Here is a 24,721-nt window from a genome sequence, read left to right on the forward strand (position 1 = left end):
ACAACCCGACTAGAACCTAGCGTCTTTTAGAATCTTGACTGAAGAACGTAGTTAGCTCATTAGCTACTTGACCTGCGCGCCACGTATATTTAGTAGTTTTTAAGGTCAACATGTATTAGATTATAATTAGAGGTTTTTATATTACAGTATAAACATTAAAATTAAATGGTACAGCCATAGTTTGACTCGGGGCCAAAATATCAACATGAAGATATCCATCATATATATTAGAACCACAACCCGTGCGTATATGGAACATTGCAAAAATTGCAAATGGATTTAGCTAAGCTCAATAATCTAAACTTGTTCAGACGCATGAACAACTGATATATCAGATTTGCACATAATTTTCTAATTATACACCATAAATAACCTATCATAGTGCAAACCATTTTAGATTTACCCCACAACAAAGTTTTTATGAGACGATTGCATCGAGGATTTAACATAGAAGATATTACTTTACTATGTTTCTTCAGTGACTTGGATTGCATGCAAAGGTACAACTTAAATAAATCCAAATGAGCACACTGACAGAAAAGTGCTTTTACTTTGTATTTTATTCACTGACAAGTTAGCAGCAAAGAAGAGTGAGTAGGCAAGTTGCTTCAGAAGTTGCTAAACTTGATTGCAACATTGAACTTAATTTTTACTCCAAATCCAGTTTGTCCAAAAGCAGTTGTTGGCTGTGACATTGTATATATTTACATACCACCCACCCATTTGAAATTAGGAGGAGATATGAGAGGTAGAAAATTTCCGGGAGTCAGGATGGCATGCTTAGAGAGGGCATCCCCAGCTTTGAAGGGAATTCTGCTCAAACGGTACCGGTAAGTACATTCGAGTTTTCGTGCTTACAATACTTGATTCGAGATACGTATTGTACCAAATTTGTTACGTTATGTTCTTCACAGATTATAAACAGCTGCTTAGCAATAATCATATAGAAATTTAGATGTCTGCAGTCCTGAAAAGAGTTGAAACAGTAAACTGTTACTGCTGTTAATCAGTTATAATCTGTGTGCATGTAAGGCAGCATTATCTCCATCCATCAGTGTCAAGCAAGCCATCATCCGGTGACGTTTTACAAAGCGTAAAAGCTAAAAACTAAAAAGAGCGAAAATTAAGACCGAGAAATACGGGAAGAAAATTTGCCATCGTAAACCTCTTCAGTAAAAATGTAGAGCAAATGCAAGAGATTTAACAACATTTTTGACAATGGAACAGAAAAATGTCTTAGACAGAAATTATTACAAAAATGTATAAATGGTAGGAATTTGGTAACAGGGAGATGTGGTTTCCAGTTAGACAAACCTGTATATATGCTTCTCCCACTAAAACCAGTACCTGCGACATATTTCACCAAATTGAAGAGAAACATCACGTTCAGCATCTTATCCTCCAAACTCGAAGATGGTTGAATAGAAGAATTCCTAAACAGCGCTGTTTCTGTGGTGTTTAATTAATAATGGAATGATAAATTACTAAAAGCTTTTTCCCAGCTCGAGGATGGTTGAAGCTGTCAGTATTTTACAAACAAAAACGCATTCTGATAATTAGTATTGTTGCTTTCATAACAGTGACAGCAATTTCATGGAGATTGATCATCACTTATACGAATTCGGTTCTGTTGAATACCATATCCAGGTGAGTCCTCAGTGTGTACAGACTGAATTTCAAATATTGTAGCCAAGATGTGAAGCTAGTAATAATGTGTGGGTGGAAAATACCTCATCATATGGTTTTTTAAGCAGGCATTTTGATATCTCTTCCGATGATTTTCGTGTAATAAAACAGTCTTCGGCATCAGATACGCATTATATCTACTTGTCAGTGTCAACCCCGCTCCTTTCCCAGGGAGTCATGCGTCCGTATGGGATTTCGCAATATACTAAACAGATGGTAAAGGGAATTCGTCCTGACATTGTGGAGATTGTTGAACCTGCAAAAGAAGGATACCAGCTTACTTTAAGACTTGATTTTTCTGAGATTCCAAATGGAAAAGGTTCGATATTCTTTCACACATCATCCCAATAATATACAAAAATTTATTCAAATCATTTATGTCAAACATAGCTTGTTACCAAGATGCTTGCAAATTTCATTTTGTTTAGATGACTGCTCTCCTTGATAGCCAAAAGAACAAAAAGAAGCAAAATAATGAAACTCTGTAACCAATTACGCTAACAATGCTTTCTTGAATTCCAAGCTTCTTTTTCCTCCCATCCCTATAAATAAAGATGACATAACTTGTCAATATGGCAACACACCACGAGCTGCTGCAGTGAACGTCTCAAAACAAGTCTGAATAGTATGGAAAGCAGCTACGTCCTGCATATTTAATCAGTATGATAGTAAAACCATATTCGTACAGTACTGTTGATGCTAACATTGTAATTATGCATGCATTTTTCTCTCTCTAGATTCTGTGAAGGTAATTGCAGACATTGCTGCCGTGCAAGCAGTAATCTTAAGTTCTCAGCTGAAAGAAATGTTGATGAATGTTAACCCTCAAGATGCATCGCAAGGAATGTATAAGCCACTCAAACTCGAATATCACCCAAGAGAGCCTTTCTTTATTATTAGACAGGTAAATCATTAGCAAAATTAAGAAGAGTGCTGATTCAACTGAACTTATTCTAATTAATTTACTCTATAGTTCTAATGCACAATGAAGATATTCATGTTTGACAGCCGCAGAAAATCATAGCAGTATTCCCGATACGTTTCAAAGACAAAACAGATGTCATTATTGCAACAGCATTCTTTCAGGTTTGTCACTGACGACTGATACAGTGAAGTAAAGATTTTCTTATTAGTACAGTTGATGAAATCATACTATTCCTGCTAATGTAAAGATTCTTATTAGTACAGTCAATGATCTCACCCTTGCTGCTATTCCTTGCAATAACTCGTTTACATTTTATTTTTCTTGATTTTCTATTTTGATCTCCTTCTGGGGAATGGAGACAGGAGCTTACGGATGTCGGAAGTTGTGAAAAATGGAGGAAAGTGCCTCCTTGTTGCTGGTCACCCATTCCACCTCCAGAGTTAAGAGGAGAAACTTTTGAAGATTTGAGTACGAATGGAGGATTTGTCTCTTTTGGTATCGTCTTAGACTCCAATCTAAGTAGTCCAAGTATAAACTTTCCGCTTATGGTTGGTGTTCCACATATGAGATGAACATCAGGTAGACTCAGTCTAACACATTTGGTATTGACTTATATACAGAGATTACTTCACGTCATGTCGAAGGTAAAAGACTGGACAAGACAGTATGGAGTTTACTGAATTTCTATGCCTATGTTAAATACCATGTAAAGGTAAAAACTCTACTATTTTATCGGGTTTCTACTTTTCCTTGTTGAGAAAATTCTGGCCTTCTTCTAGAAATTTTCAACCAATGCATGCATGGTTACATATTTAGTTAACAAGTTTGTTCAAGCAGAGCACCAGAAGTTTTATTCAGAGAAGGATGAGAAAGCGTCTTGAAGGACTGGTTGAGGTAAAACTAAACCCTTAATTACCAAATCAACTCAAGACTCTTTTTTACCAGTAAACAATCTATTTCCCTTCTCCCATATACAAAAGTCATTTTGGAGGAATACCCCAACAAGACGAGAAAACTGATATTCTTTACATGCTTGCAGGTCCTGGGTAAGCGAAGAAACACAGAAGAAGAAGAAAAGGACGAGGAAGAGGAAAAAGAGGGAAATCACAAGGTTCCAGGTGTGCTTTAAGCCTGTATACTTTGACAAACTCACCAACTACTATAAGTATTTAAAAACAACTTAGCTAATTTCATTACCACTCACTAATTTCACAATAGAAGCATTACAATGATATATTCTTACTGACTTCTGTAAGCAAACTATTTCAGACCAACAACAATTCACATTTTCTTGATTCCTGGTTATAACTCTCTCATTGCTTTCTTTCAAGCAAATGCAGGATGCATGAACATGAGAAAACTGATCAAGATATCAAAACCTAAAGTCCTACAGCGAAGATATGATGCCTTGAGCACGAAAATCAAGAGAATCCGTTGGCGGATTAAAATCCATGGCTTTGGGCGTTTTCGTCGTCGATGGTTGAAAATGCCAAAGTTTTCTTCTTCAATGGGATATATCAGATTAGAATAAGTTATTTCCCTACCTTATATGTTAGCTATTTATGACAGCAATTGGAATAATGAACAATGCCCCCGTTACTGCTACTTATGCAGAAACAATACAAAGACTGTAGATACCAAGTGAGTACTGTTTATAAACCTTCATGTGTTTTAAACTGGAACCCTATCGTAGCTTAATTTGTATGTCTTGATATGTAATTCTGTGAAAGTCAGATAAACAGACCAGATTGATAACATGTTGTCCAAAACAATCAAATGATTCAGTTTGTTTTAAAATTTAAGAAAATAAGACAATACTCACAGACATTTGCTGTACAAAGTTATGGCAACATCCGTGAAAGGAAAAATAAACAACGAGCACCAAGACAGCAGTTATGTATAAATTCGAAACTTGAAACATTAATAGTATAGTCATAAATTTGAAAATTAGAATCAACCAGTGAGACGATAGCTAGATAAGTTTGGTGTAGCTGGTTTACTTGCTGCGGAAATAAGTAATTTGTGTGTTCTGAACATTTAAACAGAAAGATGTGAAAATAAATAGCAAGAAAAATAGTAATACGTTATTTTGTGCTGGATTACTGAGATACTATTAAGAGGTTGAGGATTGACTTAATTTACCAGCTTCCACAATGAATCCTGATCATAGGAGGCCTTTAAACTGTCAGTTGTTAATTGCATCTCCAAATTCTAAGGAATCCTTTCAAATTTCAACTTTGATTCTCCTCCCATAAAATGCATGTGGTTCACTGTACATTTTGAAGGAGGGGAAGAACATTGTATGTGGATAGTAAATTATTGATAAACTATGGAAACAACTGATTTCTGTACCAAGGCGCATATGTAGCCAAGATGCAACAGTGCAGATTATAAAAGTTTAAACATTAGGCAACCAGTCCACCAAATGCATTGCCAATACTTATTTCATCCTAAAACATGTCTGGGTAAGCTACCTTATAAAGAGAAGCAAACAAAATTGAAGCCACAAGGTAAACAGTATCAACAAAGACAGATTACAGTGCTTGTTATGTTTATGAAAAGCTGCTGTTTTAAATCCATTTGATGCCATTGTCATTGAGCTCTCCAATTGTTAACTTTCAGAAGATAACCATTAGAGTCAAACGTTTTCTGTTTTTAGCCTTCACCTATCCTTTTTTTCTAGATCCTAATTCCTAAAGCTTGAAGATCAACCAAAACATGGTATGTTGAACAGATAAATAGACGATGCAACCAGAATCGAGGAAATCTCATTTTTTATGGATATGGAAAAATACAACATAGACTGATACTATTCCCTTACCATTGAACAAATGTGAGATCTTCACTTGTATCTGGTCCTCGTTGACAAAATATTTCTGTTTGGTTCTCTGTTACTTAAAAATTGCAGCCTGAGTGTGAATATCCAAACACTGAAAAGCTTGATATATTGTTTAGAAAAACCAATTCAAATTTGATAAATGGAACAAGAGGTAGCTGTCATCAATGAATTCACTTTGATCATGCTCTTAAATTGAAGCAGTTTTATTTCCAATCATCAAAGAGAAAAACCAATTTGTACACTGCAATTGGCACTTGCAGAAAGGAAGATCTTGAAGGTGGTTCCAAATGTGCCCGAGTATTTTACCATTTCTAAGTTTATTAAAGCATCACTAATGAAGATAAAAGGCATATCGAAAGTAAGGGAACCTTAGAGTTGTAGCTACACAACTAGCGCTAATTTGTGAAAATGCACACAAACACAGGTCGTAAACTCTTTATGAGGATTACTGATACATCGAAAAAAACCAAGTTATCCATATAATAATTAATCTCAACTGGAGACAATCTAAAAACTAAATGACGGCATGCCATATAAAAAATAGGAAAACACTACAAACTGAAGTGAAAGAATGAACAAATGAATAAAATCTCCATTATATCTGAAACTTTGTACCAAAATTGACAGTTAACGAAAACAGAACAAGCATTTCATTCAAGCCCAATCTCACCGCCAGGAGGCATCAACACATGCTCCGAATCTAGCTGTGCTAGCAACTGACCACTGCCCTTGCCAACCTGCAAGTTCCAGTTACTTGCCAGCAAAGCAAACAACACAAAACTCAATACCAAGACCGCAATCGCATGCCCGATGAACAAGAGCTTCATCACAGCAACACCCCTTAACCCGTCCTCCTCAAGGTTACATTTCCACTCAGCATTGTCCTGGTTAGGCCACACTGACATTTTCTTACACCCGTTTAACCCAAATGCATCAGTGTACAAGGACAACCCCAGTTGCAAAATCCAAGTGCCCTTAAAAACCAATCCAGAGGACAAGAAAAACTCGGCGAAAAACGAACATGGCCTAATCGACAAATACAGGCAAGAAAATGCACAAATTAGAGTCAATGCAGCTAGCATATCATACACAGCGCCACCAAGACCCGAAATTCCCTTGCCGATCACAGAGTACTCAACGAAAAAGGAAACCGCTGCAAAAACGAAGACGAACCCTTCATTGAAATTCAAAGGGTCGATGTTTTCACGGAAGATGATCAGAAGGACGAGTGCCCAGAACATGAAAATGGCGGCTGATTGCTGGAAGAAGGCGAAGCGGTAGGTGGGGTGGCCGGAAAAGGCCAGAAAGATGAAGATTTCGGAGAAGGAGGCGATGGGGAGGGCGATGGTGAGAGAGTACAAATCGAAGTTTTTCCATTTGGGTTCTGAAAAGTACCAAGCTTTGGATCGGTAGAGAGATGGGTTCTTGAGGTAGAGGGCGGAGGAGCAGATGAGGCGGCGGAGGCCTATGGGGAAGAGGAGGGCGAAGGCGGAGAAATGGGTTGCTAGTGATGCCATGTGAATTTATGAATTTTCTGATGTTTGCTTCTTCTGGTATGTGTTTGTTTCTGCTCTTCCTGCCTTCTTTGGTTTCGTTTCGTTCGTTGACGTTGTGATTCTTGTGAACTTGTGAGGAAAACTGTGAAATTCAGAGACACATCTTTTGCCCTTTGTCCTTCACTCTCACAGAAGATTTTTTTTATTCAGTTGGATGCTTTATTAAACTATCCAAGTTCGAACCATCCAAAATTTAAACGTTAATATTAAGAACTAAAGTTGCGTCTTAATAAATCACACTGCCAAATAACACTTTTCACTTTAGCTTTCCTCGTTTTCTTTATTTCAGTGAAAGTTGGTTTATATTAAAGGAGAATGCTACCAACTTTTTCACTTAACTTCTTATTTTAATATTCTCACTTCTACTCATATCACGTGTACTCTGCTAGCACCTAAAACTAAAAATTTAATTACCTTTTAGTTATACATTAGAAAGTGGAACTCTCTACCACCTTGCAGTTTAACGTCAGTTCATATGCCAACATTAGAAAATGTTGTGTCAAAAGCATGATGTGACATAGAGTCTGTTACAAACACCCCTATATTTTTATTTTATTTCTATTTTCCCCTAGAACTAGAACATATTTAAATCTATCAATTTAATCCCTTATCTCTTTTAATCCTAGCCGTTGATCTAGATTCCACATCTCCTAAACTGCCAAGTGGCAGGTTCTCATGCTCTCTTCTCTTCCCTCTCATCGCGAGTGTTCCCTTGCACATATATATATATATATATATATATATATATATATATATATATATATATATATATATATATATCTCTCTCTCTCTCTCTCTCTCTCTCACGAGAACGGGAACTTTCCTCTCTCTCCCTTCATTCCATGCACCGTGACTAACCTAGCAAATCTGCATGCAGCTCCTGTTGTAGACCATTATCATCATCATCATCATCATCATCTTCCTTGCGCCGTTTCTATCTCTCTCCGTTGCAGCAAGGTCGGGGAACCTAGAGAAAGGATCTCCAACGGATCTCTCAATTCCTTCCGGCTAGGTAAGTTTGTTTACCTTTTTAATTTCCCATTGTTGTTGTGGGACGTTGGGTATTGAAAGTTATGTTGTTTTTCCAAGGTTTTAAGGAAGGCAACGGCACGGGGGAAACTCACCCGCATTTTCTGACGAAACCGTGACTTTCGAGGATTCTTTCTGAGCTCTCACGGCGAAGCTAGGGTATGAAAAATACTCCACTCTCTTCCCTCTTCATTTTAGTACTTGGTTTGAGTAATGATTTATTTGTTCGCCGTCGACCGGAGCTATAACAGCTCCTGTGTTCTTCCCCGACAACACCCTGGCCACCAGGCCTTCTCAAACACCCACGGGCCTTAGCCCATTCTTGGACCAGCCCATTTTCTTCCCTTTTGGTTAGTTGGCATGCGGCCCGTGCATGTGCATGGAGTGTGTGTGTGTGTGTGTGTTTTGGGCCGTGCATGTGTGTGGATTGTGTTTGTGTGTGTTGGGCTGATTGTATGTGTGATGTGTGTGTTATGTTGTGCGTGTGTGTCCGTGTGGGTGTGTGTGTATGGTGAGTGTGGTGCACATGTGTGTGGTGCACGTGTGTACGTGTGTGTGTGTGTTGTACGTATGTGTGTGCGTGTGTGTGTGCATGTGTGTTGTGCATGCATGTGTTGTGCATACATGTGTGTGTGTGTGTGCTAGCGTGAGTATGTGTGTGTTGTGTGGATTTGGGCTCAAGCCCAAACCACCCTTTTTATTCCTAGACATATCCAAAACCAAAACCCTTTACCTAAACCCATTAGGTTCTAACCCTATTTAACCTAAACCTAAACCCTAATCCAAATCCAAATCCAAACCCAAGACCCATTTCCATTTCTTAAAATTCTATAGTTGGGAATTTTGAATAAATTGTACATTTTTGTGCTTAGGTGAAGTTGCTAGTGGGGATTTCCTTAATCATTTTCCGCACAACTCTGCTGCTACGGAGTATCTGTGAGTGGACCCCTTCTAAAATTTGCATAATTTTATAGTTTATTTGCATAAATGAAATGCATGCCTTGCGAGTTTATGAGCTGATTGTATGTTAAGCATATTTACTGAAATATTGATTATCATCTCGTTATTTTGTAAGAAATTAATTGTTGGCCTATATTGAGCTATATTTTTAAAATATCATATTTTCTATAAAAACCATGAACTTGTAGACTATCGAATGGATGACGATAGGATGCTAAAACATGTTTTAGAAACCCCTCTTTATAGTATAGACGATTGATGACTTTATATTATGAAGTGGTTATTTATGAGAGGCGTAACTACTTGTGCGTACCTAGTGGACACTATGCCGCTTGGGGCGAGGATCGGGTGTTGGTAGATAGGTCGGGAGAAATAATCTCTAGCTACGGGCTGAGGGACACGGAGCAGGCATTGGGCCGAGAGTTGGTAATCTCTGGCTACGGGCGCAGAGACCACGGTGCTGGCATAAGGCCGGGAGATATATTTATTTCAATGATCTTACTAGTAGTACATCACACGACGAGATGATCTGTGAGACGTTTGATATTTTATTTTTCATGATGACTTTTGAGATATTTTTTGCATGCTAGGGTTTTCAGTAAAACCATCACTTATTATGCTAGTAGTTTTCTTTATATAAACTGTTGGAGTTAGTATCTTGATAACTGTTTTATTATTATTGTATATATGAACTTGGTTCACTCACCTTTATTTTGCGCCCCCATTCAGGTCTTAGAAATGAGGACTACGACACGATGTACGAGGCATTCCCCTACCAGTAGCAATCTATCACCCACTTGTGTGATATCCTGTAATGATCTTTCTTTTTGTGATCTTGTTTTAGAACGTGTTCTGGGCACTCTAGACATTTCCTTAAACTTTGTTTATTCCTTCTAGATTTTAATGTTTATTCATGAATATTTCCTCCTAATCATTACTCTTGTAATCAATAAATGGCTTTCGTCAAGTGTCGACCAGCACGTGCCTATGGGTATTCAGAGAATATCGGGGTCGGGACATGTCAGAGTCTGTAGAGAGTCCCACTTTTGAGAGAACCCTCTTAGCATTCTCTCAATTTTTTTTTTTTGGTTGAATTGGAAGTGCTTATTATTTAATATCTCACCAAAATCAATGGCAAATTAATGTCCCTCCTCATCCAACTCCAATACTACATAAGACGACAATGTATTACTGACCTCAACATAAAAAGCCCATGTTCGGCCCACATACTCATCGTCAACCCCAAGTCAGTCTGCAATTTCTCACTCCGGGTCACTCTTTTCCCTGACGAACAAACGGCTCAAAATTTCCTAAAACCCTGATTATTATTATTATTTTTTTGTATTTTCCATTCAAATCCCTCTACAAAGTTCGGACCTTTGGAGCCGAAAACTACAGAAATGCTCTCTTCAGCAACCTCTCGACTCCTGAGACCTTTCCTTCTCCTCCGTCTCCGCCAAGCTCAAATCCTCTTGCATTCCTCGGTTCCTCACCCTGTTTCCTCCAAACCCTTTTCAACTCACACCCCCACCGACCCGGAACCCCAATCACAACCCACTATATACGACCACACCGCCGTCCGCGAGACGCTTTCTTCATACTGCAACGACTGGAAGAAAGCCCTGGACTTCTTCACCTGGCTGGAAACTGACTGCCACTTCCAGCACACCACCGAGACATACAATCGGATGCTCGACATTCTCGGTAAGTTCTTCGAATTCGAGCTTTCATGGAACTTGATTAACAAAATGAAGCACAACCCAGAAACTGTTCCGAATTATACTACATTTCGTGTATTGTTTAAGAGATATGTGTCTGCCCACCTTGTGAATGAAGCTATAGATGTTTATAATAGATTGGAAGAGTTTGGTTTGAAGGATGAGACTTCTTATTGTATTCTTATTGATGCGCTTTGCGAGTATAAGCATGTGATTGAGGCCCAAGAATTGTGTTTTTGGAAGAACAAAGATTTGGGTTTTGATAAGAGTACTAAGATACATAATTTACTTCTTCGCGGGTGGTTTCGAATGGGGTGGTGGCGCAAGTGTAGGGACTTTTGGGAGGAGATGGATCGGAGAGGTGTGTGTAAAGATTTGCATTCGTATTCAGTATATATGGATATATTGTGCAAGAGTGGAAAGCCGTGGAAGGCTGTGAAGTTGTATAAGGAGATGAAGAGCAAAGGGATCAAACTGGATGTGGTGGCGTATAATACGGTTATTCGTGCCATTGGTCTTTCTGACGGTGTTGATTTTTCAAAGAGGCTGTTGAGGGAGATGAAGGAACTGGGGTGTGAACCCAATGTTGGGACGTATAATACAGTTGTAAAGCTTTTGTGCGAGAATGGGAGATATAAGGAGGCGTTCTCGATGCTTTATCAAATGCCTAAGTTGGGTTGTGTTCCGGACGTGATCACTTATCATTGCATTTTTAAGCATCTAGAGAAGCCAAATGAGATTCTTAGACTATTTGACAGGATGATTGAAAGTGGGGTTCAACCAAGGATGGACACTTTTGTGATGCTTATGAGGAAGTTTGGGAGATGGGGATTCCTCAGACCAATGTTTCTTGTGTGGGATAGGATGGATAAACTTGGGTGTAGTCCTGATGGGTCTGCTTACAATGCTTTAATTGATGCTCTGGTGGAGAAAGGTATGTTAGACATGGCTAGGCATTATGAGGAAGAGATGCTAGCAAGGGGGCTTTCAGCTAAGCCAAGGAAGGAGTTGGGAACGAAACTCGTGACCAGTGATGGGTAGTTGCAATATGATTTCTACACCAGCAATCCCAATATGATTTCTTCAGCATCTAAATTACTGACATGAGTATCTGGAATACACAGTTTTCCACCTGCATCTTTCTATCGAAATGCAAATGGAAGCCAAGGAATACCACCTGAGGAATCAGTATTAGCAGCTTCAGCTACCAAAATGTGTAGTTCTCACCTAAGGAACTAGTGATAACTTTAAACCATTGCGTGTCCGTTCTAAAGAGATGGGCAAGATATCATGTCTTTGTGGTGTTATCCCCTGAGATTATCTTTGGTTGCAAACTGAATTCTAGTAAATAAAGATACATATGATCGGTACATGTTCTTCAACATGCTGGACGAGCTGGAAGAACTCATCTTGTGAAATGCCATCGGTTATATCTTCCATGGTTTACCGAGTTCCAGAAGTTCAGTGTTCATCTCATGCCGGAAGTGTTATTTATTCGAACTGTTTAATTTTCTTGATTCTCCTTCCTGCAAGTCTAATTTCTTCTTCAGTCCTTTTCTTCTCTTTTCAGCCTTTCAGGCATACAATTAGAGTTCCTAAAAGAAATAATAAAAATTCATGTCATTACCAACTGTTTTAGAAATTCTTCTTTGCTTGTAGATTTTCGTGTTTCGAAGAATCGAAATTAGAGAACTAGGCTTCCGAAACTTCATTTTAATCGAATAAAAACATGTGTGGAAGAAATACTTTTCGTAGTTTTTGAATCATGCTGTTTTTGTTTATGGCTTCCAAATTCTAATTTTCCTCATTGTTAAAGCTTTTGCCACTTTTTACCTATAGGGACACTTCTGATGTGCATCAAGCACCGTCCGAAGGAAGCAACTCTGAAACCTTTCTCCAGAATCTTCTTCTTCTTATGACTTCAACCATGGAAAGTTGAAAATTCATGCTCTTCACATGCACGTACTGGGAACTAGTTGAATTGTTGACATACAATTTTGTAATAAACATCGTCTCATTCTTTACATGTAAGGAGAGTCAATCAGTCACGGGCAAAAGCAACTCATTGAATCACAAAAACAACAAAAATCTTGTGTCGTATGTCAAATTTCAACAGACTAGTTCTTTTTAACAATACAGTAGTCTAACCTACTCTACATTATGAAGAAGGAAATCCGAACTTGAGTGTTGGAGCCGGACGCATAGTCCGCGCCAACCCGTCACCTACCTTTACAAATTTCAACAGTCTAGTTCAAACCGATGAAGTTCGTGGTTATTATGCACCATTCTATTTAATTCAAAGTTTGCTTTCTAAAATGTCCCTGTATGAAAAGTTTCAAAAAAGGGTTTCTCAAACCAACGGCTAGGATCATCCCACGCATGACAGAGTGGCTTCCAAGAAGGTGACAAGTGGACCAAACCCAATTCAGATTCAGATCCTCCAAACAAACAGGGACCGTCAGTGCCCAAAAAGACTACAAATCATACACATATTGTGGAAAAAAAATTTTAAAATAAAACAATTGAACAAAAATCTAAGGCCATAAATATATGTGGCTCCTAACTGCTATCCAATAAAGGAAACCAAAGGCTCACAAGTATCACAAGTTGAGTCACAAACATTAAAGTCCGCAACTTTCTCAGAAACTAGAGCCACGGTTTCTGTTTCTTTTGTGTTGTTTCAATGGCAACCTCAGTTTCTGCAAGTTTGAGTTCGTCGTTCCATGGAAGCTGGGGGAGTTCGGTTGTCGGAGAAGATTATGGGACGCTGGTGAAGGCGGTCCCGAACCAAGTGAGAGTTGGGAAGGCAGTGAGAGCGCAGCCGATGATGAAGAACATCAATGAAGGCAAAGGTGTCTTTGCACCTCTTGTTGTTGTCACACGTAACATTGTTGGCAAGAAGAGGTTCAATCAGATTAGAGGCAAAGCTATTGCTTTGCACTCGCAGGTAATTAATATGTAAATCTTCTCTTTGTGTCTATCCATGATTAAACTTTGTTTAAGTTATGTGTCATTCTTGATCAACCATTAGCGTTGTTGATATTCAATTCCGGGTATAGTTATTTATATCAGTGTGCGTCTCTATACGAACTCAAGTTTGAATACCCTTTCTCATAGTTTACTTTAAAAATAATTAGAATACCGCTTGAAGCAAGAGAAAAAAAGTCACATATACCACTTTGAAAATGCTTTAAATTAGTAACCATCAAATTTTCAGTTTCTTTTTCAAAATTTTAAGATGAAAACATTATTGGTAGGTAAAAGGACAAATCGTTGAAAACATGAGGCTTTTTGTTTGAAAGTAATTTCACTTATTTTCTTTTTGTTCACCTTCTCTTTTTACCTCACAAAACCAAGTGGTGAGAGAGACAAAGTATAGTAACGAGTTAAGATTGTGATAGTTTCATGTTCGGTTTCCTCAAATTATGGAATTACGGAATTGTATACCTTGATAAGCATATAAAGTTTTTCCTCTCCAGGATCATAGCCTTCATTTGAACCAAAAGAAAAAGGGTGGTAGTATATAGATGTTGTTGAATTATTAAGAAACTCTAGTTTCCCTGCAGGTGATTACCGAATTCTGCAAATCGATCGGAGCAGACGCGAAACAAAGGCAAGGACTGATCCGGCTGGCGAAGAAGAACGGAGAACGGCTGGGGTTCCTGGCATGATAGAATCAGTAGAGCATGGACACCTCCATTTTGTTGTCACAAGTAGAAATTTGATGCTATAGTGTAATTTTCATACTTCATTCTAAAACGACTTCCACATGCATATACTCCCCACCAGCTGGGATTCCTTCAACATCACCACAATGTATAATTTGATGTCTGCTCTCCATAATATATGCACTTTTCGTGATCATTCTTCAGTCTAGTTGCACTGTTTCATTTCTAAATCATCAGAAAACGCAAATCTGAGCTGGGCCGGTTGGCTAGGATCGTGTGTCCGCCCCCCGTATCCTCGAAATTTCCCCAATATCGGCCTTCAATAGAGCATAAATGCCGAATTTCCTACAACATCGATTTGAAATATAAAGAAAGAGGAAGGGCAACTACAAACCTCAACATTAAAACTGGCAGCCACTGATACCACCAGTATCGGAAATTGGCAGTCACGATATCCACCCCAATATTATCTGCCTGGCCTATTTGATAGAAGCTGGAACAACAACAGAACCCTACAAGTAACATCTTCCCAAACTGAAACTGCTATAAATCTGCAAGTTAACCTTGTAATTGAACCTCGATTAACCATTCGTGAAATCAAACTCTATGGCTAATCAGATACACAATATCCATCTACAAGAGCGAGAAATAAGAAATCTAGCAATCATGCAGATTTGAATCATTTGATTGTCAACTCAAGTAAATCATGGGTGTATTACAAACAAAACTTAATTTTAGGTGTACTCTGAGAAATTTTGAATGTTACAAACAAATCTTAGTTTCTGCGTACTTGAGAAAATTTTCCAAGTCGTAACATAAAGAACAAGATCATACTATGCTAATAAATGTAAGTAGACAAACATCTCCTCTAGCTTTTCTCAACAGAAAATTTGTGATGGTGTTCACAACTTTGGTAATGAAGAGTGAAGACCCGGCACCCAATCAATTACACATAGTATCGAGGCTTTGCTGATCTTTCCCTTTTAGAATCGTCCTGCAATGACAGAAGAAGTGAGAAATAGAATTAAGATAACTCCAACACAAATAATACCGACTGAAACTTACATGGAAGCTGTAGGTGATCTTATCGGTAACATCGATTACCTCCTTCCACTTTCTCCCAATGCTCATCTGCATGACAAGATAAAAAATTCAGCCACTTGTCCACAAAGTTGCAACAGATCACATGCAAAAATTCAAGGAAATATAATCAATAATTAATGGATCCACCTATTGCTGATGGGGCAGAGGTCAATCGAGTATATGATATAAAATCAATCTCGTATTAAGAATCATAGTTCAGTTGATTAATAAAGATCAACAATTTTTCATGGATGCTTTCGCTTCTTAGGATATGCAGATATCTATAAAATAGTTCACAGATAAGCTGGGGCTTTAACTATATCATTGTTAACATCAGAGCAGATTAAAATTCACCCAAACAGGAATATAGATCAAGCAAACCCACAAAGCTTAAAACATCCTATTTAAAGTGCAAGTTTGAATGACACCTGTGCAGCCTCGTTTGCAGCATTCCTAGTCCATAGTGCAAGTTTGTCCTGCCTCTGGCGCACACTTGCTACCACTCCGCATATCTCATCAGCCTCATCAAATTGCTCTCCAATCAGTGCCATCAACTGTCCAATAAAATAGAAACCCCTTAGTATCAATTTTCAAGTAAACCCTAACGTAACATGAATCAACCTAAGTGACTAGTCCAATGCACACAATAATCTTCTGCCACAGTGAGCAAGAACCAACCATTCTTACTGCTGAGGAGATCAAGATTATACATAGAACAATATTCAGTGTCCATATAGTTTAGCACATGCTATGTGGCAATATCAATCAAAACCGTTAATTAGGTGAAATCAAGTCTAATTGTATGTCTTGATTCAACGTCTCGAAAAAAGTATCCTAAACTATGATTCCTCTATATGTGTATTGTGTAAGTGCGCGTGTGTGCGTGAATCAGTATGATGTTTAACTATATGGAAATCGAAATCTCACAGTCTCTAGCCACATGGTATCAAGGTTAGCCTTCCTGCTGCTGGTGACAGTCCACTTCCCTCCATTAGCACACTCAGGATCCTCCCACTTTGGTTCAACCCCAGCCCGGAACAAGTGGAAGTCTGCATGAACCGTCAACTTGCTGGGTTTGAATACGTGATCATACAGACTGCAAACAGATTTTGCATCTCAACATCAAATTTCCGGATTGGAATCAGATTAACATTCAGAACTTGAATCAAGTGAAGTTGCATATAATCAGAGTTTGTAGGTCCACAATGAAACTATAATTCGAAAGGAAAAGAACCGAAAATATTAAAAAATTAACTAAATGCAGCTGGGTAACTTAAATGTCTGGACTTAAAGAATTCTCCACTAAATTTTGTCATCAGCCAAGCATAGTCTAATTACAAAGTTAGAAACGTTAAAGCTCAATTTTTTGAAACAAAAAGACCAAATATTCTGGTACAATACTTGGATTTACAGAAAAATTCCACTAAATTTTCTCTTCAAACAAACACGATCTAATTACCAATCACATACCAATCAACAAACAAGCAAAAGTCAGCAAACACCCACATATCACAAATACGAAAACAAAACCGAATGGAAAAAAATACAGAGAAATAAAATTAGTTAATATTCAAACCCAAAATTGAAAATCCCAAATTAACAAAGGGGAAGAAATGGGGCATTAGGTTTAGGTCATGTAATCTAATTCTTACCACCAAAACTCCTGGACGGTTTCGAAGGTGTAGGCTTTGCGGAGCGAGGAGCCCCACGCAGCACCTTGCTTGGGCTTGGATTGGTTATCGAACCAAAAGGTCCACTTTCTCTCCAGCTTCTGGGGGCCGCTGCTTGCCTGTATCTTGGTATCAGAGGCCACCGCCTCAGCCGCAATATTCTCCTGTGTGTCCACCTCTGGTCGCGGCACCGCTGCTGCTACCTCTGTCGCCATTGTTGTCACTTGTGGAAACCTTTTGAGCCGTCTGTGTGTCTGGGTTTTGTTGATTGGAAGGAGGAGGAGAAAGGAGAGAGCATACGGTTTTGGAATCGGGTCCTTATATTTGGAGGATCCGCGGGGCCGGTGTTACGTTATGTTTCCCTGGTCTGACCCGATGGGTAGGCTCGCATGAGCCCAACTAGGTGGGCCGACAACAATCCAATGTTGTTTGAAGAAATTTGTAACACACGTCATTGTATTATTAGGCAAAATATCGCCGTAGTAACGTACCCATAAATTACCCTCCAAATCATCAAATTCAAACTCCACATCTTACAATTTAGTACAAAGAAAGAAGATTCTTATCCCAAACAAAAGCCTAAAGGAGTGGAACGCGGCAACCGTTGAGATTTAGTTAAATTCTCACAAAATGAGCAGGTAAATAAAGCTTGGAAGATGGTGTATGTACAATGTTTCTCCCAAATTTGAAATAAAAAAATTATCATATTTTCTTAAATTTAGTACTTCAATATGTTTGATATGCCGTGATTGTTTGATTAGAATCTTCCTAAAGGTTCAATCTGCCTAGCATTTGTCTTTTAAGAAGATGCTAATCAAACATTCGTGGCATAAAAATACTAGGCAAATTGAAGTATAAATTTGATAGTTGATGAAATTTCTAGATTAAAGGCACATGGAGCAAAATGACACTTAAATCTCTCAACTCTTATCACGGTTGAAAATTTTCATCCTCATCACATAACCCTCGCACTTAATTAACGTTCTTCCGATGGTTATCGACCCCGTTCAAATCAAACCCATTTTGCATCTGGTGGCAGGTGTTGGATGCAGCGTGATGGCCATAGTATTGGACGATCGTGACTCGCATAGAGTCTCTTTTTCTTCTCTTTCGTTTATGAATAGATGAGGTGTCTGTCACTTGTCGTGGTGTTGACATTCGTCCATGTTACTGAATGAGAAAATTGGGGGGTTTTTTTTTATCCGAAGCAATGGCGATATTTCATTAAAGATTATAACATGATTTTAAAAGGTACGTTCAGCTGGGTGTACGTTAAACTGGGTGTATTTTTTCAATGATCAAATCCTTGATCTGAAAAGAGTAAAGCACAACAAACAAACATAGTACATTCTCTACGTAACCACCACAAACAACACAATACACAAGAATCAGTGGTGTAAATCTTCCGCAATAGATCAGTAGTGACAGATCCCAAATTGAGGAATACACAAAACCATCACGAAAATGAGGCCACACAACCTTTGGGCGGCACAAATAAACACAAACTTCAACTAAGCCGAGAAGGAAACCACCGACAACTCATCTTCACACAGAAAACATGGCAGCTTGTTCTGATCATCAAAACCATCACCGTAGAAGAACATGTTTTTATTTACATCTTTTGGCAAAATGAATAATTTATATTCCACCACTAAGAGCTTTCTGATCATTAAAAATTAAAATACCCATTCGAAAATATATACTATTTAGTTATTGGGATAGCATAGTGGTGAGCAGTGGCGAAGCTACTGAGGTACAAGAAGGTGCGAGCACACCTTTCGTCGAAAATTGAGAGAGAGAATTCACCCTTCTACTAGACTATTGTTGCGCTCATGTGACTATTGTTCTGAGCACACCCTTCGTCAGAAATTGACCTTAAGAGCGAGAATTCACCCCTCTATTGGACTGTTGTTGCGCTTATGCGACCATTGTTCTAGGCTGAGCTATGCAAGTCTGGACAGGGTTAGACAAGCACTAAGGGGTATGTAGAGAAGCCAGAATGTGAAAATGTTTTTGTTGCAGAGCCAGTGTGCGTAAGAAAGAAGATGATATCCTTTTTTTTTAGGAATTGTTATTAACACTTAAAATCTCATTTCACACACCAAACTTTCTATATTTTCTTTGACACTTTCCTTCCTTGAGGCACAATATGAATCTTCTACCCGTATGTAATCATTGAGAATTTAACCTCTCAACATGTACCAACTGGTAAAGATCGCCTCGTCTTTGCTTCAGTAAGGGGAGGTTTGTCCTGAATAATTCAAAACAAACTTATTTTAACTACTTTAATTGTAAAGTAACAAACTATTTCATCGGTATTCCATGAACACTCTTGCATATGAAAAAGAAGAGTACAGCTTGGAAACCTTTATATCACTTAGTGCAAGGAAGTGCGACCATATCTTAGGTCAGAGGCGGATCTATTAAGGGACTAAGATGGTCCCAGGACCACCCAAAAGCTCAGAAAAGTAGCTATGAAAATCTCTAAAGACCACCTAAATCTGGGCTGTGGTGGAGGAGAAAAGCAGCCATGGTTGCTGAGCACCTTCTGCAAAATAGAAGGAGAAAGAAGAAGACTCATTTTCTTTCAAATTACTTCGCCAAAACAACTGTTTTGGGCCAAACCATTAAAAAAAAATGGAAAGCGTGCATTTTTTATTGTGATTGGACATCCGGTCACATCCCTTTGGTTTAGACTCCACATGAGGTTCATCAATCCATGGCCATGCACACTGGTGGCCGAGGTGGGACCCACTTCAAAGTAAAAATCAATTTAAAGACCTTGAAAAAGAGAAAGATTATATCAAGGGAGTCGTAATCTCATTAAGTAATCATTTCGTTTTGTCCTTGGGGATTCCTCAACTCTTCCAAACAGTAAAAACTTTAAACTTACCCTCCTCCTCTATGCTTATTGCTGACTGCTGCCCAGTGGCAGTGGGCCTATAATCTTTGTTGGCATTTGGGTTTAGCCTTTAGTTTGCATACATCTTCCATTCTTCTCTTCGATCCCAAAACCCTAATTAGAGTTTAGTTATGCAAGTTTTTGATGCCTAGTTTATTTGTTAGTGCATGTTGTGAGGACTTGTCACTCAAGTGATCGAACATAATGTTTGTCCTTGTATTAACAGCAAGAGTTTTGATAGTCTCGCATTCACAATAAGAGTTACACATTATGTAGTTATACTTAAGACAACAAAAATATTTATTTTATTTTGATAGACAAATAGTGACTTTGTCATTTTTATTTTTTTTCAATATTATTTTGGTCTTTTTTTTTTTGAGCTTTAAAGTTAGAACCATCATATACTAAAATCCTAGATCCGCCACTGCTTTAGATCATCGGAAATCGACTCTAAGTGCGAGAATTCGCCTCTCTGCTAGACTGTTGTTGCACTTATGCGGCCATTGTTCTAGATGGAGCTACGCAAATCTGGACAGGGTTGGGCAGGTGCTAGGGGAGCGTTTGTGGAGAAGGCCAGAATTTGAAAATGTTTCTGTTGCGAAGTTGGTGTGCGTGGGAAAGAAGATGGTAACCTTTTTTTATCTTCCTTTTTTTTTTATCTTTTTTTATTTTTTTATCTTTAACTAATCCCCGTATTCCTTTTTCCTCTTTAAAATGGTCCCACCATCTTTTCTTTCCTCACTTTTATACTACTTTTTTTTTTCTCTTAATCAATCTTCTGACTTTTGTTTTTTCATTTTTGAGTGATGTTGTATTAGTTTCTTTATCTTTTTAAGACCACGTCAATTCAGTTCTTTTATCAAGCTTTGTACCAAATAATATAATTATACCTAATTGTATAACTTTGGCTAAATTTATCGTCTTTAGACTGGACGCGTGTTTTGAGACTACTTTTGAAATGTTAAAACCCTTAAACATGAGGTTAAAAATATTTAATAACAAAAGATTTTCTTTTAGTTATCATAGTTTTTTTTTTTTTTGGAGTTTTTTAATATCTTCTCATGTGCGTTATGGTGGATAGATAGGTTTTATACTGTTTAGTTCTACCAAGTGTAATGTGCATCGAGATTTTATGCTGAACAATGTGAATCTTGCATTAGAAGTGATACTTATGCTTGTGATTTCGTGTTCAATTTTTTCACCTTCTATTCACTTGAGCCACTCTTGTTTCAATCTCTTCGTTGACTACACTGTCTATTTTTTAACTTTTTCTGAATTGTCCAATGTATTTAAAATGACAATAAAACCTAAACGTTTTGCCCATTTCTCTTATAATTTTTGACTTCGTCACTAATAGTGAGGGTGTATAAGAATGAGTAATGAGGGAGACCAAAATTTTAAACCAAGTTTACAAATCAAATGATATATCACCAATATAAAATAAATATGTTAATCAACGTTTAAGTAATAATTCAATCATAAACAACCACATCATTTGGTATGTAAATTTAATTTGAAAATTTTGATTTCTCTAGCATTATTAGTATAAAAATACGTTAGATTCAAACTTTGAAATGTTAACTGAAAACCTTCTCTCACACATGTCAAAAACTTTGCAGTATCTATTGTTATATTTAGTATAAGACTCTGTAGCTTTAATTATGATTTGTGCAGAAGGGCAGGCATGGCTGATGAAGTTAAGCATAAGATAATAGCACAAAGAGAAAGAGATACGTGCATGGTGTCCAAGTGTAAGAAGGGAGTGAAACAAGGTTTGCATGCACTTCTCACATTGAGCCACAACTTACCCTCCAAAATCAGGTGGTGTTTGCATTTCTTGCCACGCATATACTTGCTGCTGACTGGGGAGGACGACTTTTCCTCCTTATTTGCCTTTCCCATAGTAATTTTCTCTCTCTACCACGGCTCTTTATAACCAAAATATTCATCACCTAGCTAGTCTTGTATATTTCTGCACCTCCTCCATATGCGAGAGAAAGAGAGTGAGAGAGAGAAAGAGAGAGCAAGAAGGTCAGAGAAGATCGCACAAAACCGTATCGATTATGGCTGCGAGTGCTGTGACGGAGAATGAAGCACTGGCCACACAAGCTCCATATGCACCTGTCACTATTGAGAGGAGAGTCAGGAGTAACTTGGAAACCAAACTTCCTAAACCATGTATGTCAGACCAATTTCATTTTCTTTCTTTCTTGCTATATATATATATAAATATATCCCTCTCTTTCACTTTTGTATATATTTATAAGCTTATTACTCTTTATTCTTCTTCCAATACCAATATGCACACGGAGATTCCATAACAGGAATCAATGATCTCGATGAGAGGACTAGTTGCACACCATTTTTTTGTTTTGTTTGCTTTTATGCACCGCTCTTTATTTTTAGTAATTGAATTGAATAAATTAATGAAACGAAAACAAAGAACAAAATTTAACAGAGGTGTGGAGGCTGAGGTAAAGGTGTGTTTCATTTATTTTATTTTTTTACTTTGATAAATTTTTAATTTCTTACTATTCGAAACTTTCCATGACAAAAATGATGGTAGTTGTGACATGTTCTGGTGGCTAGAAAATAAAATGCTAATACAGCCCTCCAGCACACTAATTCATATTTAATCATCTTTAAGACTTTAACACATATCCAACTGCAGATATGCCCAGAGCATTGGTTGCTCCAGACACAGACCATCCAACGGGAACGGTCGGCCATCAGCACCGTGACATGAGTGTTCTTCAGCAGCATGTCGCTTTCTTCGACCAGGACTATAATGGCATTGTCTATCCTTGGGAAACTTTTGCTGGTAAATCTTCATGTTATGTGTCTGCTGCCTTCAACTTACCTTTCCTTAAGAGTAATGCTAGAGATACTAAATTTGTAAACAAAATTTGCAAACCAAATGATGTGTCACCAATAGCAAATGAGCACATTTATTAACACTTAAGTGATAATCTAATCATCGACTTTCAAGTCATTTAGTTTACAACATTTTGTCTACTGGCTTCAATCTTTCCTTCCTCAATTGTACATTAAGCACCATTGTAGTGGATTAAATTGGTTCTAATGTATTCTTTATTTCTTTCCCTTAAATAATCAGGATTGCGAGCCATCGGTTTCAATCTTATCGCCTCCGTTGTTATGACTGTTCTTATCAATGGGGCTTTGAGTTATCCCACTCTGCCTGTAAGTTGCATATTGATTTCCAAACTTCTTTATAAGAAAGGAGATGTTAATTATTTAATTACTAATAGGCGTTTTATGAGTAATTAACTTGTGCCGCCAATCCCGACGGTTATGAGTATCACTACTATATCCTAAAGTATCAACGCGCTGCTCTGATACCGTCACAAAAAGACAATTTGCGATAGATAGTTGGCTGAGCAGTGCTCACATTTTAGACCACACACCAGATGATGTTGTTAACTGCCATATCATGTGCTTAGTTACTGCAATCCGTTTACCTGCATTATGCGATGATCAGTGTGTCTCAAAGCGCGGTGAAAGTGAGTAAATGTGGTAGAGAAGAAAAGCTACTTGAGTGAAAAGCGTGACTAATCAAAGCTGCTTTGCATCTCTTGAATTTCTAATTTACACAGGGGTGGATTCCTTCTCCTTTCTTTCCCATACACATTTACAACATTCACAAGGCAAAGCATGGTAGTGATTCCGGGACTTATGACACAGAAGGAAGGTATGTAATTATAAATTAAATGCGACAAAGTAACGATCTTCGATAATGGCTCGTAAAGAAATCACTAGAATTCATGTTCAATCATTTTGCAGGTTTAGCCCAGCCAACTTGGAGAACATGTTTAGCAAGTATGCCCATACCGCGCCTGACAAGTTCACGCTGGGGGAGCTTTGGAACATGACCGAGGGGAACAGACTTGGATATGACTTCTTTGGATGGTAAGCCCTTTCGGGTCCCTAAGACACTACACTATGGTACAAATTAGTTTTTCTTCTTCACTTGGCTGACTTACGGAGTGTGGTTCGGGCAGGATCGCGAATAAGTTGGAATGGGGGCTATTGTATGTGCTTGCTAGGGATGAAGAGGGTATGCTGTCAAAAGAAGCCGTTAGACGCTGCTTCGATGGAAGCTTGTTCGAGTATTGCGCTGGGATGAATACCGTCGGTAGAGCCAAGATGGGCTAGAACAATATGGAAGCTATGTACCAAAATGCAGTAGATGTGTGCGTGTAACGATTCAGCCTTTGTTTGAGATGTTGGAACTGTAATAAATTGAGGGAGGATCCTTCACTGTTTCGTACATGATGAAATGATCATAATTTCACCTTTTCATTTATAATTCTTCATTTAAAGCCTATTTAGTTGCATGAAATTCCAATAAAATTGAAGGGACATAAAGTAAAATGTGGTAAATCTTCAGAAAGTGTAGTACATTGGGTTTGGGAGTTTGAATGTCCTTTGGGCGGTAGGAAGTCCATTGATGCTGCTGTATTGGTCTTCCAACGTATCCAATGCACTCTTGAGGCACAGTTTCGAACTCTCTGATGTTGCGGAGCTCGACATTCATCCTCCAACTCTGGCACTAGTTTCTCAAGCTGATGTCCCGTCCGTTCTTGGTTCTGTGATCCAATATGTTCCACCGCAAGACTCCGCGGCTGCAATCGCAACAGAAAGAATCAAAAAACAAAAGAAGAAGC

The 24,721-nt window shown here is 38.2% G+C and overlaps 6 protein-coding genes and 1 long non-coding RNA gene across 8 annotated transcripts; 4 read left to right on the forward strand and 3 right to left on the reverse strand.

Annotated features, from left to right (window-relative positions):
- The first annotated feature begins 662 nt into the window (after positions 1-662).
- LOC126606868 (actin-related protein 2/3 complex subunit 2B) lies at positions 663-4,366 on the forward strand. Its single transcript, XM_050274250.1, is given in 11 exon segments — positions 663-830; positions 1,581-1,647; positions 1,798-2,005; positions 2,424-2,590; positions 2,695-2,772; positions 2,974-3,106; positions 3,232-3,323; positions 3,449-3,505; positions 3,651-3,729; positions 3,943-4,028; positions 4,030-4,366. Coding segments are annotated over 11 exon segments (1,122 nt in total). The 5' UTR covers positions 663-741; the 3' UTR covers positions 4,096-4,366.
- On the reverse strand, positions 1,151-2,425 carry LOC126606873 (uncharacterized). 2 transcript variants are annotated; one of them, XR_007617400.1, is made up of 2 exons: positions 2,251-2,425; positions 1,151-1,942 (listed from the first exon to the last, which is right to left on the reverse strand). It is a non-coding gene; the product is annotated as an uncharacterized LOC126606873 (long non-coding RNA). The 2 variants fall into 2 exon arrangements; XR_007617401.1 differs by lacking the exon at positions 2,251-2,425 and adding an exon at positions 2,085-2,234.
- Positions 4,367-6,100: 1,734 nt separating the features above from the next.
- LOC126609197 (uncharacterized) lies at positions 6,101-6,967 on the reverse strand. The gene has a single exon (XM_050277178.1). The coding sequence runs from the start codon at positions 6,965-6,967 to the stop codon at positions 6,101-6,103; it is 867 nt and encodes a 288-aa protein (XP_050133135.1).
- A 3,250-nt stretch (positions 6,968-10,217) lies between these two features.
- On the forward strand, positions 10,218-12,343 carry LOC126606866 (pentatricopeptide repeat-containing protein At1g80550, mitochondrial). The gene has a single exon (XM_050274249.1). The coding sequence runs from the start codon at positions 10,396-10,398 to the stop codon at positions 11,752-11,754; it is 1,359 nt and encodes a 452-aa protein (XP_050130206.1). The 5' UTR covers positions 10,218-10,395; the 3' UTR covers positions 11,755-12,343.
- A 948-nt stretch (positions 12,344-13,291) lies between these two features.
- Positions 13,292-14,577, forward strand: LOC126606872 (protein PROTON GRADIENT REGULATION 5, chloroplastic-like). The gene is made up of 2 exons (XM_050274255.1): positions 13,292-13,660; positions 14,280-14,577. Exons 1-2 carry the CDS (start codon positions 13,397-13,399, stop codon positions 14,382-14,384), a joined length of 369 nt encoding a protein of 122 aa, XP_050130212.1. The 5' UTR covers positions 13,292-13,396; the 3' UTR covers positions 14,385-14,577.
- Positions 14,578-15,030: 453 nt separating this feature from the next.
- LOC126606870 (eukaryotic translation initiation factor-like) lies at positions 15,031-17,435 on the reverse strand. The gene is made up of 5 exons (XM_050274252.1): positions 17,117-17,435; positions 16,392-16,560; positions 15,893-16,018; positions 15,447-15,512; positions 15,031-15,375 (listed from the first exon to the last, which is right to left on the reverse strand). Exons 1-5 carry the CDS (start codon positions 17,347-17,349, stop codon positions 15,328-15,330), a joined length of 642 nt encoding a protein of 213 aa, XP_050130209.1. The 5' UTR covers positions 17,350-17,435; the 3' UTR covers positions 15,031-15,327.
- A 4,557-nt stretch (positions 17,436-21,992) lies between these two features.
- LOC126606869 (peroxygenase-like) lies at positions 21,993-24,363 on the forward strand. Its single transcript, XM_050274251.1, has 6 exons — positions 21,993-22,214; positions 22,708-22,857; positions 23,152-23,237; positions 23,651-23,745; positions 23,838-23,963; positions 24,056-24,363. Exons 1-6 carry the CDS (start codon positions 22,100-22,102, stop codon positions 24,207-24,209), a joined length of 726 nt encoding a protein of 241 aa, XP_050130208.1. The 5' UTR covers positions 21,993-22,099; the 3' UTR covers positions 24,210-24,363.
- The last annotated feature ends 358 nt before the right edge of the window (positions 24,364-24,721 follow it).

Source organism: Malus sylvestris, chromosome 16 (genome assembly GCF_916048215.2).
Source record: "Malus sylvestris chromosome 16, drMalSylv7.2, whole genome shotgun sequence".
Classification (NCBI taxonomy): domain Eukaryota; kingdom Viridiplantae; phylum Streptophyta; class Magnoliopsida; order Rosales; family Rosaceae; genus Malus; species Malus sylvestris.

Bases quoted from the DNA above. Each gene is read 5' to 3' on its own strand.
- LOC126606872 (XM_050274255.1), top strand. From the start codon at position 13,397: ATGGCAACCTCAGTTTCTGCAAGTTTGAGTTCGTCGTTCCATGGAAGC. The intron at 13,661-14,279 runs GTAATTAATATG...GTTTCCCTGCAG, and splicing joins CTATTGCTTTGCACTCGCAG to GTGATTACCGAATTCTGCAA.
- LOC126609197 (XM_050277178.1), bottom strand. From the start codon at position 6,967: ATGGCATCACTAGCAACCCATTTCTCCGCCTTCGCCCTCCTCTTCCCC.
- LOC126606866 (XM_050274249.1), top strand. From the start codon at position 10,396: ATGCTCTCTTCAGCAACCTCTCGACTCCTGAGACCTTTCCTTCTCCTC.
- LOC126606870 (XM_050274252.1), bottom strand. From the start codon at position 17,349: ATGGCGACAGAGGTAGCAGCAGCGGTGCCGCGACCAGAGGTGGACACA. The intron at 16,019-16,391 runs GTGAGATTTCGA...TTTATTGGACAG, and splicing joins ATACCATGTGGCTAGAGACT to TTGATGGCACTGATTGGAGA. The intron at 15,376-15,446 runs GTAAGTTTCAGT...CTGTCATTGCAG, and splicing joins AGATCACCTACAGCTTCCAT to GACGATTCTAAAAGGGAAAG.
- LOC126606869 (XM_050274251.1), top strand. From the start codon at position 22,100: ATGGCTGCGAGTGCTGTGACGGAGAATGAAGCACTGGCCACACAAGCT. The intron at 22,215-22,707 runs GTATGTCAGACC...ATCCAACTGCAG, and splicing joins AACCAAACTTCCTAAACCAT to ATATGCCCAGAGCATTGGTT. The intron at 23,238-23,650 runs GTAAGTTGCATA...TAATTTACACAG, and splicing joins TGAGTTATCCCACTCTGCCT to GGGTGGATTCCTTCTCCTTT.